Here is a 12,553-nt window from a genome sequence, read left to right as displayed (position 1 = left end):
ATTTTTATTAATTTTTTTTAATCTCAGCAAAATCCTCTCAGCTGTTACATCCATCTCTCTACTCCCCCAGCGTGCACACACACACACACACACACACACACACACACGCACTCGCCAGCTCCGCCATAGACTTTGGAATTCACTGTTGCCATGGCGATGGAATAGAGCACGCTCTCTCGCATCGCCTGTTCTTTTCTATTGCTTTCTCTCTCTCTCGCTCTCTCTCTGTCTCTGTCTCTCGCTCTCTCTCTGTCTCTGTCTCTGTCTCTCGCTCTCTCTCTCTCTCTCTCTCTGTCTCTGTCTCTGTCTCTCGCTCTCTCTCTCGCTGTCTCTCTCTCTGTCTCTGTCTCTTGCTCTTTCTCTCTCGCTCTCTCTCTCTCTCTCTCTCTAGAGGCGAACCAGCTTCTCTTGTTTGACAGGGGGCTCGTTTCTTCCCGCCGGCATCAGGTTTTGGATGTTTGTTTGTTTGTTTATTCATCGTTGTCATGTAGAAAACATGTTTGTGTGGGAGATGCTTCTGGACGGGAGCACCTCCTGGTTTCAAGACTCATGTCACGTTCGTTAATCGAATACATCCTGCCCCCTCCTCTTCTCATCCCTTCCTCTCACTCTTTCCTATCTTTTTCTCATCTTCTACTTGTTTTATGCTTCTCTCCCTCTCTTTTTGTCTTTTCTCTCACATCCACTCTCCCCCCCTCCGCCTCTTTCTGTCTTCTCTCAGTAGCTAAGATGACTGCCATGACAATTATATGAGAGGAGAGGACGCCGAGTGAAGTACCCCCCCCCCCCCTCCCCCCCACCCACTCTCAAAAAGAAGGAGTGCTCAAGGTAAAGAGAGGAGAAGAAGAGGAGGAAGAAGAAAGAAGGGAGAAGAAGAGAGGAAGAGGAGTGAGGGACAGTGGGAGAAAGTGAAGGATTAACGGTGGATGGAGGCGGCTCGGACCGGGGCTACGGAGCGCTCTTCATTGACGAAGAAGAAGAAGAACAGCGGCAGCAGCGGGGGGGAGACGAGATGGAGGCGAAAGGCAGAAACATGCCCCCAGGTAACATACACACACACACCTACACACACACACACACACACACACACACACACACACACACACACACAAAGGCAGATGTGCATGTGCATACACAAACAACAAACCACCAGATGCACATGTGGATTCTTGTATGCATATAAACATACATGACACATGTATTTAAATGCAACATTCAAACACACAAACCAGCATGAATGCACCCCATCGGGCAGGAAACCACACACACACACACACAGACTGGCGTGCAGATGTGAACAGAGGTCTGGATTCAGAGGGCAAGTGGTTTTGATTTATCGCCGCTGGCATTTGTGTAACCAAGCTAAACATTAGTTTTTATTTCGATTGGAGATTTAAAGGAAAATTCCGGGAACATGTAAAACAATGTGGTTTGATTGAGCAGCTACGGAAATCATCTGTGTGAAGCTCCAAATGTCATTCAGTTTTCATTACGTTGTCTTTTCATGCAGTGGGGCTCTGGTCAACAGATTTTTTTTTTTTTTTTTTGCAAATACAAAAAGCCGCCTTGATTGGTTGGAGTTTAACCAATCAGGATCAAGCAGAACCAGAATACTAAGTGTTGTGTCACCTCGTTCATCGTCTACACTGGATGCAACAGGGCAGAAAATATTTCGTAAAAATTGACAAAGTTGCCTGAACTGTCTTTGTCTGAAACATATTTACACACTTTTTTACTGCAAGTGTGTTTGTAGTAAAAGTTGTGCACTCATGAAGCTGCCCTTTAACTGACTTAGGTTTAATATACTTCAGTTTTTATATTTTATTCAGAATGGGAACAATTCACCATCCATCTGAGGCCATCGATGTTACAACTTATTTTAATGCAAAAAAACAGCTAATGATGAACTAAAATGAAATATGAGTCTGTTTATAATGATTAAGAAGACCTCAGTGTGTATTTACAGCTCTGTTCTTAATCAGAAGCCGTTCTGAATGTCCAGCAGAGTCCAGTGTGAATATCGTAGCCTGTTGCTGCCACGATGCCGCTCAGGTTTCGACTTCACTTTAGCATGAAGCGGAGTAGAAACAGCTTTATTCTGAAAAACATGACACACTTTCATTGAGACGGGTGTCGTATGCTTCACAGACTGGAAACCGCTCTGAAACATACGTGAGATATTCGGCTATAGATTTGACTTGAATTTATTTGACTAACCACAAATTTAAAATCCAACGTTGGTCGCGTTCCGTCTTGATAAATGTTCTGATTGCACATAAAATAACATTTATTTACTGCACTTTTGTTTAAATACTTATATTGTGTTTTCCAACTTAACGGACTTTTCTAATCTACAGTTAGTGGCATCGCTAAAACTAGTTTCACATTTAGGTTTAGAGTGTTTCTTTCACTAATCTTTGAAAAAAATATGAAAAGATACAGATATATATTTCACAAGTACACATACAAAAGAAAATTTGACACAGACACCAGTCAGCTGGCCACCAACAGCAAATCACACCATGAATAATTGCATAAAATGCATTACAAATAATTAACAAAAGAAAGTTAGCACAACACCTGCAGTCTTTTGGGGACTTTATGCAGCAGTTCAGGGTCAGTTTCAGGGTCAGAGTACCGGCGGTCTCTCTGTTATTTTGGGATTTGTGTTGCCATAGAAACACCCCTCAGGCCAACTGAATGAACCGAATAGTTTAAAGAAGCTCACGCTGGGATTAATGTTCCCCGTGCGAATGATTGTCGACATGAACCTCCCGTTTGTGGAACGCGTGAACAGAAATGTCCGATCCGGGTTTCCAGACTTCCAAATGAGTTTTTATTCTAATGTCTGAAATCATAGTGAGTCACTGAATAGTTGAGTGGAACCTTTGCTTCCCGTCTCCTCTCCTCCGATGTTTCATTTATGTTTCCTGAAGCACAACAGATGTGTTGTATCTCAATTTCCCTCTCGTCGTCCCTCACACTGTTCGCCTCTCAGCTTGGATTCATGTCTCTCTTTCCTTTCCTCTCCTCTCCTCTCCTCTCCTCTCCTTTCCTCTCCTCTCCACTCGTCTCATCTCGTCTCCTCTCGTCTCACCATCCACTCCTCTCTTGTCTATTTTGCCCTCTTATGTGTACGTTAACCTCTATGTCCTGCTTCTTTTCTTTTTTTGTACCTTTGCAGTTGCCCTTTGTTGTCTTTTCCTTAAGCTTATCAGTTGTGTTTCGCCCCCAGACGTCCTATTGATCTTATCAGCAAAGAGTTGTCCTCCAGACCTCTGTTCGTTTTAACAATCATTAAAGTGAGTCATTTTGAAATCCTCATTTTGACAGAAAGGTCAGAAACCTGCTGAGAGAGTTTCTCTGATCCATGAAATAATGGATTTTCTAACTTTATTCAAATTTTCTTGGGGAAACTCATTGACAGGCTCACAGAAGAGGATTTGCCATGTCTCCCAGGAGTCAATCTTCCTCTCTCAAATGTTCCTTTTTGTAACAATATTTGGTGTTTTATATTCTTGTTGATGCATCGGGTCGGCATTTTGTTCCTCTGCTGAGTGCTGCCAACATGTCTTCACTGCTTCAGGCTGTGTACGCTGTTTTTTTGATTAAAAAAACGATCCAGTGTGCTCACCCACAATGCAACGGGAAGACTCACCCCCATCAGCATCTCCCACCACTCACCCACAGTGGCACATGGGGGACAGTAGTTATATTAATGCATAAATATTTGACAGTTCAATGCATGAATTGTGAGCAGGGTGGTTGTATTATCATGCGTACTGGTGTGTACTTTAGACACATGATTTTGGTGTCTGTGTTCTTGTCAGATATTAGTTTCCTTCCTCGCCCAGCGATGGTGTGGTGCGAGCGGGGCATCCAGGTGCTGCTGACCACCATGGGGGCGTTCGCGGCCTTTGCCCTAATGACGGTGGCCATCGGCACAGACTACTGGCTGTACGCCCGCGCCTTCATCTGCAACAGCACGGCCAACTCGTCCCAGGACGACTCCAACAACAAAGACAAGAAAGACCCTGGGGCACTCACCCACTCCGGCCTCTGGAGGATCTGCTGCCTGGAAGGTACAGCTAGTTGAATATGCCTATGCATGTTCACGCATGTGTGTGTGTGTGTGTGTGTGTGTGGGAGGCTCTGGAAACCTTTTGGATGTGTTGGGGGGTAGAATGTGTGTGTTTTCTTATGCGTTGGTCAATGGAGGTTCTCGTTGAGGTCAATGTGCTCATCAGTGTAATCAGAACAGACATAAATAGATGTTCTTTTTACTCAAACACTACACCAGTATGATATATAGTCCTACTTGTTCTTCATCTGGTTTGTTGATCTGCTCTTTAACCTTTTGGATTCGTTGTCAGGTCAGCGATGAGATTTACAGCCCAGTCGCCAGGAAAAACTGTTGGCATCGTATATTTCTGCAGACCACGAATATGTTGAATAGAATTGAATTGATACGTTACGTCACTTGTTATGCAACAAATTATAAATAAAGATCAACAACCCATAGCAGACTTTTTTACATAATGTTACGTTACGTCTTTAGATGTGAAATCCAAAGTAAACATTGCCTTTTGTTTGATATGTAATATTACATAAATTCCTCTCACGGGGATTGTTGTTTATTGTTATCACTTTTACGTGTGACACCAAAATAAAACGTTGACTTTACGCTTGTTACGTAAGTTTCCGTAAGAAATGGTTTCACTCCGTTTAGTATTGTGCTTTCTGCAAAGCGTGATACGAAGCTCTTATGAAGCTTCAGTTTGCAGAAACATACGATGCCAAAAACATTTCTGGTGACTGGGTTGCAGAACGACAACCCATAATTGGTAGGGCGTCTTCTCAAAGTGTCGCTGCAGCACAAGTTAATGCCGGTTGAACTTCTCCAGCGCTGTGACCATGTTGGTAAAGCTATTGTGATCCGCTGTGTTTACTTGTTTCTGCTACATCTTGGCCTGTGGCACAATTCAGAGAAGAGGATTTCAGGATGTTTCGATATGAGCTTTGCTTCATGTTTCCCCTGCTGCAAACAAACACTTACATACATATACTCACACTATGCATTCAACATCAGGCTCATCACAGTGCCCCACAGCTCAGATATGAGTGGTGACTCATCCAGTGACTGATTAAGTAGTTTTCCTGCATTGCTGCAGCTGACAGACAGGTCGGACAGCTCGCACACATAATTCACACATAAACAAGATGAGGTTTCAAGGCCGAGCTACCTGTTTTAAAGGCTCTTGTTTTTTAGTTAAAGGGGTCACAAGTTGCATTTTAACACCAGTAAATTACCACGTTCATTTTGAGGCATTAGTATGATTATCATAAGCAAGAGAGCAGCAGCCTTTTCGTTGCATTTTCTCCTGTTTGCAATCAAATCTGAAACAAAAGAATATTTATTGGATTTATAGCTTTAAAAGTTCCATCTAGAATGAGTTAGGTAGAAGTCATTTTTTGCAAAGTGTTTCCTATGGAAAGATCTTTAGATGTTCGTGATGTATTGCCTGATGGTGCAGAACATTCACTTTTGTTGTTGCCTGGCAGCTTTTTCAGAAATCATCCGATGTGTTGCATAGATACTCTGCCTTTTCATCCCAATTTCTGTCCACTGGTCCCATTGGGGGATTTCTCTTCCCTTTGTTAAACCAGTTCCTGTCCCAGAGCATCCATAATGTATCTGATATTCTGTCTCCAAAAGATTTGATATTGATTCAGGCTTTTCTTAGCTGACTTGTGTTTGTTTGCAAAAGCATGAACCCAAAGTGTTCTTTTCACATTCTTTTTTTGTGTTTTTTTTTTTTCCAGTCTTTCATTTTATTGCAAGAGAAACATGGGATCTCTCCTTCCTCGTAATGTTTATCTTGTTCATGAAATGCACAAATAGCTGTCAAGGTGAAAAAAAATGTCCCTCTCAATAATACATTAAAGCGGGCGGATGCAGTTTCTGTTATGATTTACAAGACAAAGCAGAAGCAGGCTGCTGTTCTTCCAGGACTGAAGCCTTCAGTGTGTCAGTCTGGCATGTTGTGGGAAGCAGTGAAAAGACAACTAACTGTACATCACCATCCAGAGAAGAGGAGGACGACGTAGAGCATTTGTTTAACAGAGTCCTGCTCAATGAGAAATCTCGTTCTGAAATCTGAATGTCGGGTATAAACGGGTCCCACTCTTAACAGCATTCTTTCTCTGTGGGCCTCATAGAGTCACAGCAGCCACAGGAACACCACCAGTCTGGACCTTACAGCAGCTGGTTCACCCTCCTCTTCCTGTTATCCCAAACTCTCCTTGTCGTTCAATTTGTAGAATACTCTGGCTAAAACAAGGATGGGTGCCACATCATCCACATTGTTGAAATCATCTCAATATTCAGCCATGACATTGAAAATCGTTTTGAAAACACTAAGCCACGCCTTCCGTACTCCAACACAACAAACTCTGCCACGATTCCACCATTGTCAGAACGAGACTTCTCCATGAGTGAGACTTCTTCCATGTTTTCAGCCACTTATAATAACATTCTCAGCTTGTCAGTAGCAAAAACAAGCACTGTTAGTCGAAATTTATTGACATGTCAGCTTGCCCCTTTAAGATGAAATTCCAGCCCGTTTATTGGCCGGCATCTGCAGCGCTCTCGCTCAATACTGGACCAATTTCAGCGTGACGTTTCCTTTTGGTTTGACTCAAATGTCTCGACAACTGTTGGATGGATTGCCATGGGGTTTAGTACATACATCCTCGTGTCCCTCAAGATGGATTGTAATTTAACCGAATACCTCAAACACTACTTTCCTATCAGCCTCAGCTGTCCTTTGTGTTTTTGCTGAATGTTTAATGTTCAACTGAGATGATGAGCGCGGTAGACATTGTACCTCGTTAGAACATCAGCATGTAAACATTGTCATTGTTAGCATGCAGTCTTAACCTTTACCACCCAATGCATTATACAGCCTCACAGAGCCTCTAACATGGCTGGTAACGATTTATCAACTATGTATGTGATCGGCTCATGGTAACAATGCCGAGGCATCATAATGCTTTGCCATAAATCATCCTTAGACTCTTGGAGCTCAGGTCTTTCTTGCTTCCTCATTTGTTTTTAAAGCAATTTATTTTGCTTTCTCGTCTTCAGTTCGTCTGTCAGTCATGTCTTACATCTGTTATCTTGTTTATTTATCTATCTTCGTCTCCTCCGTCTCTCTCTTTCTATTCCCTTGCCGTCTACCTCTCTTCCTCCATACCTCCCACACTCACTCATCACTCCTTTTCTCCCCTCTCTCACCATTTTACATTTATCTCACCGTAAATGTCGTTTTTTCCCCCCACGTCTGTCTTCACTTTCTTCCCTATCACTTATTCTCTGGCAGAAATTGTACCCATCAACCTTTTCTCATCCTTGTGATCTCTACCTTCCCCCTCTTCCTCACACTCTCCTCCTCTTCCTCTCTGTCGTTTTTTTTGCAGGCTTGAAGCGAGGTGTGTGTTCCCAGATCAATCATTTCCCAGACGACGCAGACTACGACCAAGATTCTGCAGAGTATCTGCTGCGTGAGTGGCACACACACATTAACAAGTGAACGGCGGACACGCACAGACTTGTGTACTGGCACACACACACACACACACACACACACACTGCACTACACTCGTTGTGCATGCACACATCTCAACAGAACACAGCACACATACATGCGTGACGGTCTCCATCACACACGTATAGAGAAAGGAGAGAAGGGGATGGTGGGCGGACATCAATGCACGAATGTCAGATTCAAGCAAAGCGTTCCTGGAAGTGTGTGTCAGTGTCTTTACAGTGTGTGTGTGTGTGTGTGTGTGTGTGTGTGTGTGTGTGTGTGTGTGTGTGTGTGTGTGTGTGTGTTTAAATGCCCAGGTGCATGGGGTTGGGAGTCTGGGGGTGTACAGAAAGCTTTTTCTTTTCACAGCTGAATTGAAAGAACAGCCTTCACTAATGGATTATTTTCAGCTCAGGATTCAGGTTTCACATCCAGCCTCCATATTGTGATGTTCGTACAGCCCCGAACCTTTTGGTTTCCAAAGTATACGTTCCATCCATATATTATATAAAGATATCTATTTCTGTGAAGGAGGCTGCGATGCTACCCGACCACTTGACTGAGCAAGATATCTTCCACCTCTGCAAAGGCTGCGCAATCTTTAACATTTTTTTATTGATGGAACATTTTTAGTATTTATAGTAAAGGACGACTCTGATAGATATTTATATTTATATATATATATAAGTGACTGCCATTGTTGATGGGAAAATTGTTAATATGTTGAAAAAAAAAGCTTTACCTTGATATGTTAACACAATATTTAAATCCATCATCAAAAACTAAAGCTTCTGCCATTGGTCCATCACCTCACTTTGTACCAAAGTCTACTGAAATATAATATTAACATTCAACTAACAATTATTTACATTGAAGAATTATCCGCCACCTTCTTTATTTATTGATAGATTGTTAAATTCTCATAGCCCAAAAGGCTTGTTTGGTCCAAACAAAAGAACACAAATACATGTTTTGTGCAATTATATACATCAAAAGTAGAACATTCTTACAGTTGAGGCACTAGAACCAGTTTGTCATTTGACTGAAATCATTAACCAGACATCAAAATAGTTCCAGATTATGTTTCTGTCGAGCGATGAACCATTTTAGCTCGACTTCTAACAGAAAATAGCATGAAGAATTCAAACTAGCAGGAGGTAATTATCACTAATTATTCTCCAGAGGGCTACAACACACTAGGGGTTTGTCCCTTAAGCCCCAAAGGTCAGAAATTCACCACAAAACTCCTACAGCTCATGATTCTTTCCTCACAGCTACTTATCTAGATAATCAATAAATTGTGCTGAAGAGACAAACACCAACCACACAACCCATTTTCCTCCTAAAAACAACCTCACAGAATCATTTGTAACCACAGTTTGACACGTCTGACAGAAGCCTCTCTGAATATATGCTTATCACAGCATTATCGCTTCCCTTCAGAAGCAAACAAAAGCTAACGCAGCTTCAAAAGTCACCTTCAGAACTTGAAGGCTCTGCTTTTTCCACATGTCCTTGTTGGAGATCGAGCTATTTAGCATTTCCATCTCGTATAATGTCTCTTAACGTTATCGCAGGGTTTGAGGTGTCTGCAGAGGAATTCACTGTCGAGGGGTTTTAGGGGATGTAATGCGACTTTTTGCAGCCGTACCGACGGCCCTGCGTGGTCCTTGTGATGATCCACAAAGGTACTCAAAGGACCTTTACATGTAAAAACAGAAACAATAAAAGCAAATACAATATAATAGGCAGGCTATCTGTTTAAAATGTGCGAAAGATGTACAAGCCCCAAAAGACGTTATGTTCTAAACATTATTTAGGACAAAAAGTATGACAAACTGTAGATAGCTGCTGCTCCAGAGCCAAGTGGTAGTGTCGGCTATAGCACCTCTTGCTAACACTACATCTCAGGAGTGTCACAAGGCTGTTAACTTTGCAGCTTCACATTTTTCAGTAAGTACACGAGATGATGTGTGTTTCTGTCCTCATCTGCAGGTGTGGTGCGAGCCTCCAGCATCTTCCCCATCCTCAGTGCCACACTGCTCCTGCTTGGTGGAGTGTGTGTCGCTTCCAGCAGCTTCTACAAGAGCAAAAGGAACATCGTTCTAGGTGGAGGGATTCTCTTTGTCGCCGCAGGTGAGAATGCAGCTTTGTCGTGGTTTTTGAGCATTGGAATTTTATCAAAGCGGGAACTCATTATGCGCAGTCTGCTTTGGTATTTTAGCTCCGGTTGGACCACCTTTGGTTGCGTGTCTTTGTCCTTCCAATCACTCTTATCAAAACTGAAATGAAACAGCCATTTCACATTTCGATGTTTCAGAGCTTTCGGTCTGATACAGGCATAATAAGTCGTTCTTATGGATGATATGCAGATTGATTTTCATAATGCGCCTGCCTCTCATCTGTATAATTGAAAGGAAACAGTTCCAGCATCTCTGCCTGGAAAACAATTTAACGAAGCTGCAGGTTAATGTGTCTCAGAGGAGCACTTACAGTAGAAGTCTTGTATATTTCCTCAGGCCTCAGCAACATCATCGGAGTGATTGTGTACATCTCGGCAGCCCTGAGCGACATCTCCCCCAAGAAAGACGAGGACAAGAAGTGGCACTACTCCTACGGCTGGTCCTTCTACTTTGGCGGCCTGTCCTTCATCCTGGCCGAGATGGTGGGTGTCCTCGCTGTCAACATCTACATCGAGAAGAACAAGGAGCTGCGCTGCCGCTCTCGCACCGACCTCTTCAAGAGCACCACGCACGCCGTGCTGCGACTGCCCAGCTACCGTTTCCGACGACGCTCCCGCTCCAGCTCGCGTTCCACCGACCCGCCGCGCTCGCAGGAGACCTCGCCCATTGGCACGTCCAAGACCTTCAGCCTGCCACCATCTGCTCCACCCTTCTCTGTGGCCACCCTGCCCAACCCGCACCACTCCAGCAGCGGCGGAAGCGGAGGAGGCGGCGACATCTCCATGTACACCCTGACGAGGGACTCCAAGCTGGGCAGCCTCGGAGGCGGCGCCCCACCTCTCTACGGCACGGTGGACCGCGCCACGATGTACCAGCTCCACAACTACTTCCCAAAAGATTCCAGTGGCAGTGGCGGAGGAGGAGGAAGTGGAGGGGTGATAAGCAGTGGCACACTCCCATCTCACTCCAAGTCCAACTTGGCGGCAGCAACGGCTGTAGCCCAGAATGCAGCACCGCTGAATACCTCCACATCAGCCACCCCACCGGCCCAGCCGGCTCCGATATCTACAGCCACCATGGAGAGGGACCGGGGGAACATGGGAACCCTGGACCGACTGACGGCCAAAAGGGACCGGGATAGCAACTCAGATACTCTCAACAGGAAAACTACGCCAGTTTAAAACAAAGCTTCAGAGAGGAGGGAGAGAGTGTTGAAATAAAAGAGATGTTAGAGATATCACAGTTGAAAGAGAGGAAGAGTAGGGCTGAAAATGCGTGGGTGACACTTCAACGGTCATGTTTCCGTCCTTGAGCCTGGGGTATCAAGCTGCCATAATTACTTACCAATATCATTAACAGTCATAGAACACCTGCCATTATGTGCAAATTCATGACGACTGCCTTAAAATGGTCATGACTTTAGCTTCAAAACCTTGTTTGCAAGTCAATTGCACAGCAATGGTGCAGTGGAGGCTTCGGCACAAAGGAATTGTTTTGGTGCACATGGACAACTGGGAGCTTTTCACTAAAACCAGTCTCCCAGTGAAGCATTTGGGGGTTAAGTGCCTTGCTGAAGGAGAGGCTGGGGAGCTCAGTAGTTATTTATTATACCCTTCTTCATTTTATCAACTGCGAGAAGGAACTCCCAAGCTTTGATTTTGTAATTTATAAGTCTAAAGACATCACCGTTCAAACTGAATCTGGTTTTAAAAGTAAACATCTTTTAAACACATCCAGACGTCCAGTTTGAAAACCACCAAATCAATGCTTCCTGGTATTCTAAAACACTTTAAAGCATCATGAATAATAAAATAGTTTCCAGATGGTATAAGCCACAACTCTGTTACATTACTGTGTTCAAAAAGAACAGAGAGCCACAGACGGGTACATTCAGCCAAGTAACAAGCTGCTCAGTAATCAGTTGACTGCCAATTTAAGGGCAAGGTCAACAGTAGCTACTTAACCTCAGCCATATCTAACCTACTGACACACACACGCCAGAGCCTATTTATTTTTCATTGTGTGTCAAAGGTAATTACAGTGACAGATGGCCATTCTCCACACTCCTAGAGAAAGGCACAGCCATAGACTTCAAGCTTCACCCTGTACGCCTCCGTTACACCACTGCCAGTTGTCACAGATTGGTCAAACACTGCAACAAATGTCCATCTGAACAAGTAACTTCATCTGACGATAAAGTCCTCAAGAAATATTCGCTGAATTCTGGCCAAATGGAAGTAGACTACTCTTCTTGTGCCTCGACAAAAGGAATGTCTGGTCTCGAGCAACATTAAGAGGTTGTTAACACAGGTACGGTGGCCTGCAATGGACACAAATATAACAGCAGCTACCTGCAAAGTTCATAAATCGTATTGCAAGATTACTCGTAAATTCCACCAATCGTAATTTTGTAAACGGCTGCAAAAAAAATGGTTTAAAACCCAGAAATCAGAAGCTGATCAAGTAATTATTTGACCACTGGTATTGATCATCACTGTGTCATCAGACAGTAGAGATGTTGCTAAATGCACCTTCAAAGGTCAATGGAAGTACTTGTAAAGATGGACTTTTACGCATACTATGTGACGTTTAATTGGCTAAATTAATTCCAGGGTTTGTATGACTGTTTATGAAGGTAATTTTATACCAAAGGCTACAAGGCAGCATCCGTTGAGTGTTCCTGCAAAGGGCTGCAACCACAGGCAACAGGGTGGGGGTCAATTCAGTTTACAATCGGGGGGGGGAGGGGTTTAGGTAGAGTTAGAATCAAAAGCTAGACAT

The 12,553-nt window shown here is 43.6% G+C and overlaps 1 protein-coding gene across 2 annotated transcripts; it reads left to right on the top strand.

Annotated features, from left to right (window-relative positions):
- Positions 1–1,012: 1,012 nt before the first annotated feature.
- Positions 1,013–10,953, top strand: LOC142931367 (voltage-dependent calcium channel gamma-4 subunit-like). Of its 2 annotated transcripts, none has more exons than XM_076075261.1 (5): positions 1,013–1,043; positions 3,855–4,082; positions 7,480–7,563; positions 9,585–9,725; positions 10,109–10,953. In XM_076075261.1, exons 1-5 carry the CDS (start codon positions 1,013–1,015, stop codon positions 10,951–10,953), a joined length of 1,329 nt encoding a protein of 442 aa, XP_075931376.1. The 2 variants fall into 2 exon arrangements, with proteins under 2 accessions (XP_075931376.1, XP_075931374.1); XM_076075259.1 differs by having other exon boundaries at positions 3,831–4,082.
- The last annotated feature ends 1,600 nt before the right edge of the window (positions 10,954–12,553 follow it).

The sequence above is a fragment of the Anarhichas minor genome, unplaced genomic scaffold (assembly GCF_050575085.1).
Source record: "Anarhichas minor isolate MPS153535 unplaced genomic scaffold, ASM5057508v1 ptg000051l, whole genome shotgun sequence".
Lineage (NCBI taxonomy): Eukaryota > Metazoa > Chordata > Actinopteri > Perciformes > Anarhichadidae > Anarhichas > Anarhichas minor.
This window is presented reverse-complemented; position numbering and strand designations above follow the sequence as displayed.

Coding starts and splice junctions, on each gene's coding strand:
- LOC142931367 (XM_076075259.1), top strand. CDS start 1,013: ATGGAGGCGAAAGGCAGAAACATGCCCCCAG. Junction 1,044..3,830: donor AGGCAGAAACATGCCCCCAG/GTAACATACACA, acceptor TGTTCTTGTCAG/ATATTAGTTTCCTTCCTCGC. Junction 4,083..7,479: donor GAGGATCTGCTGCCTGGAAG/GTACAGCTAGTT, acceptor TTTTTTTTGCAG/GCTTGAAGCGAGGTGTGTGT.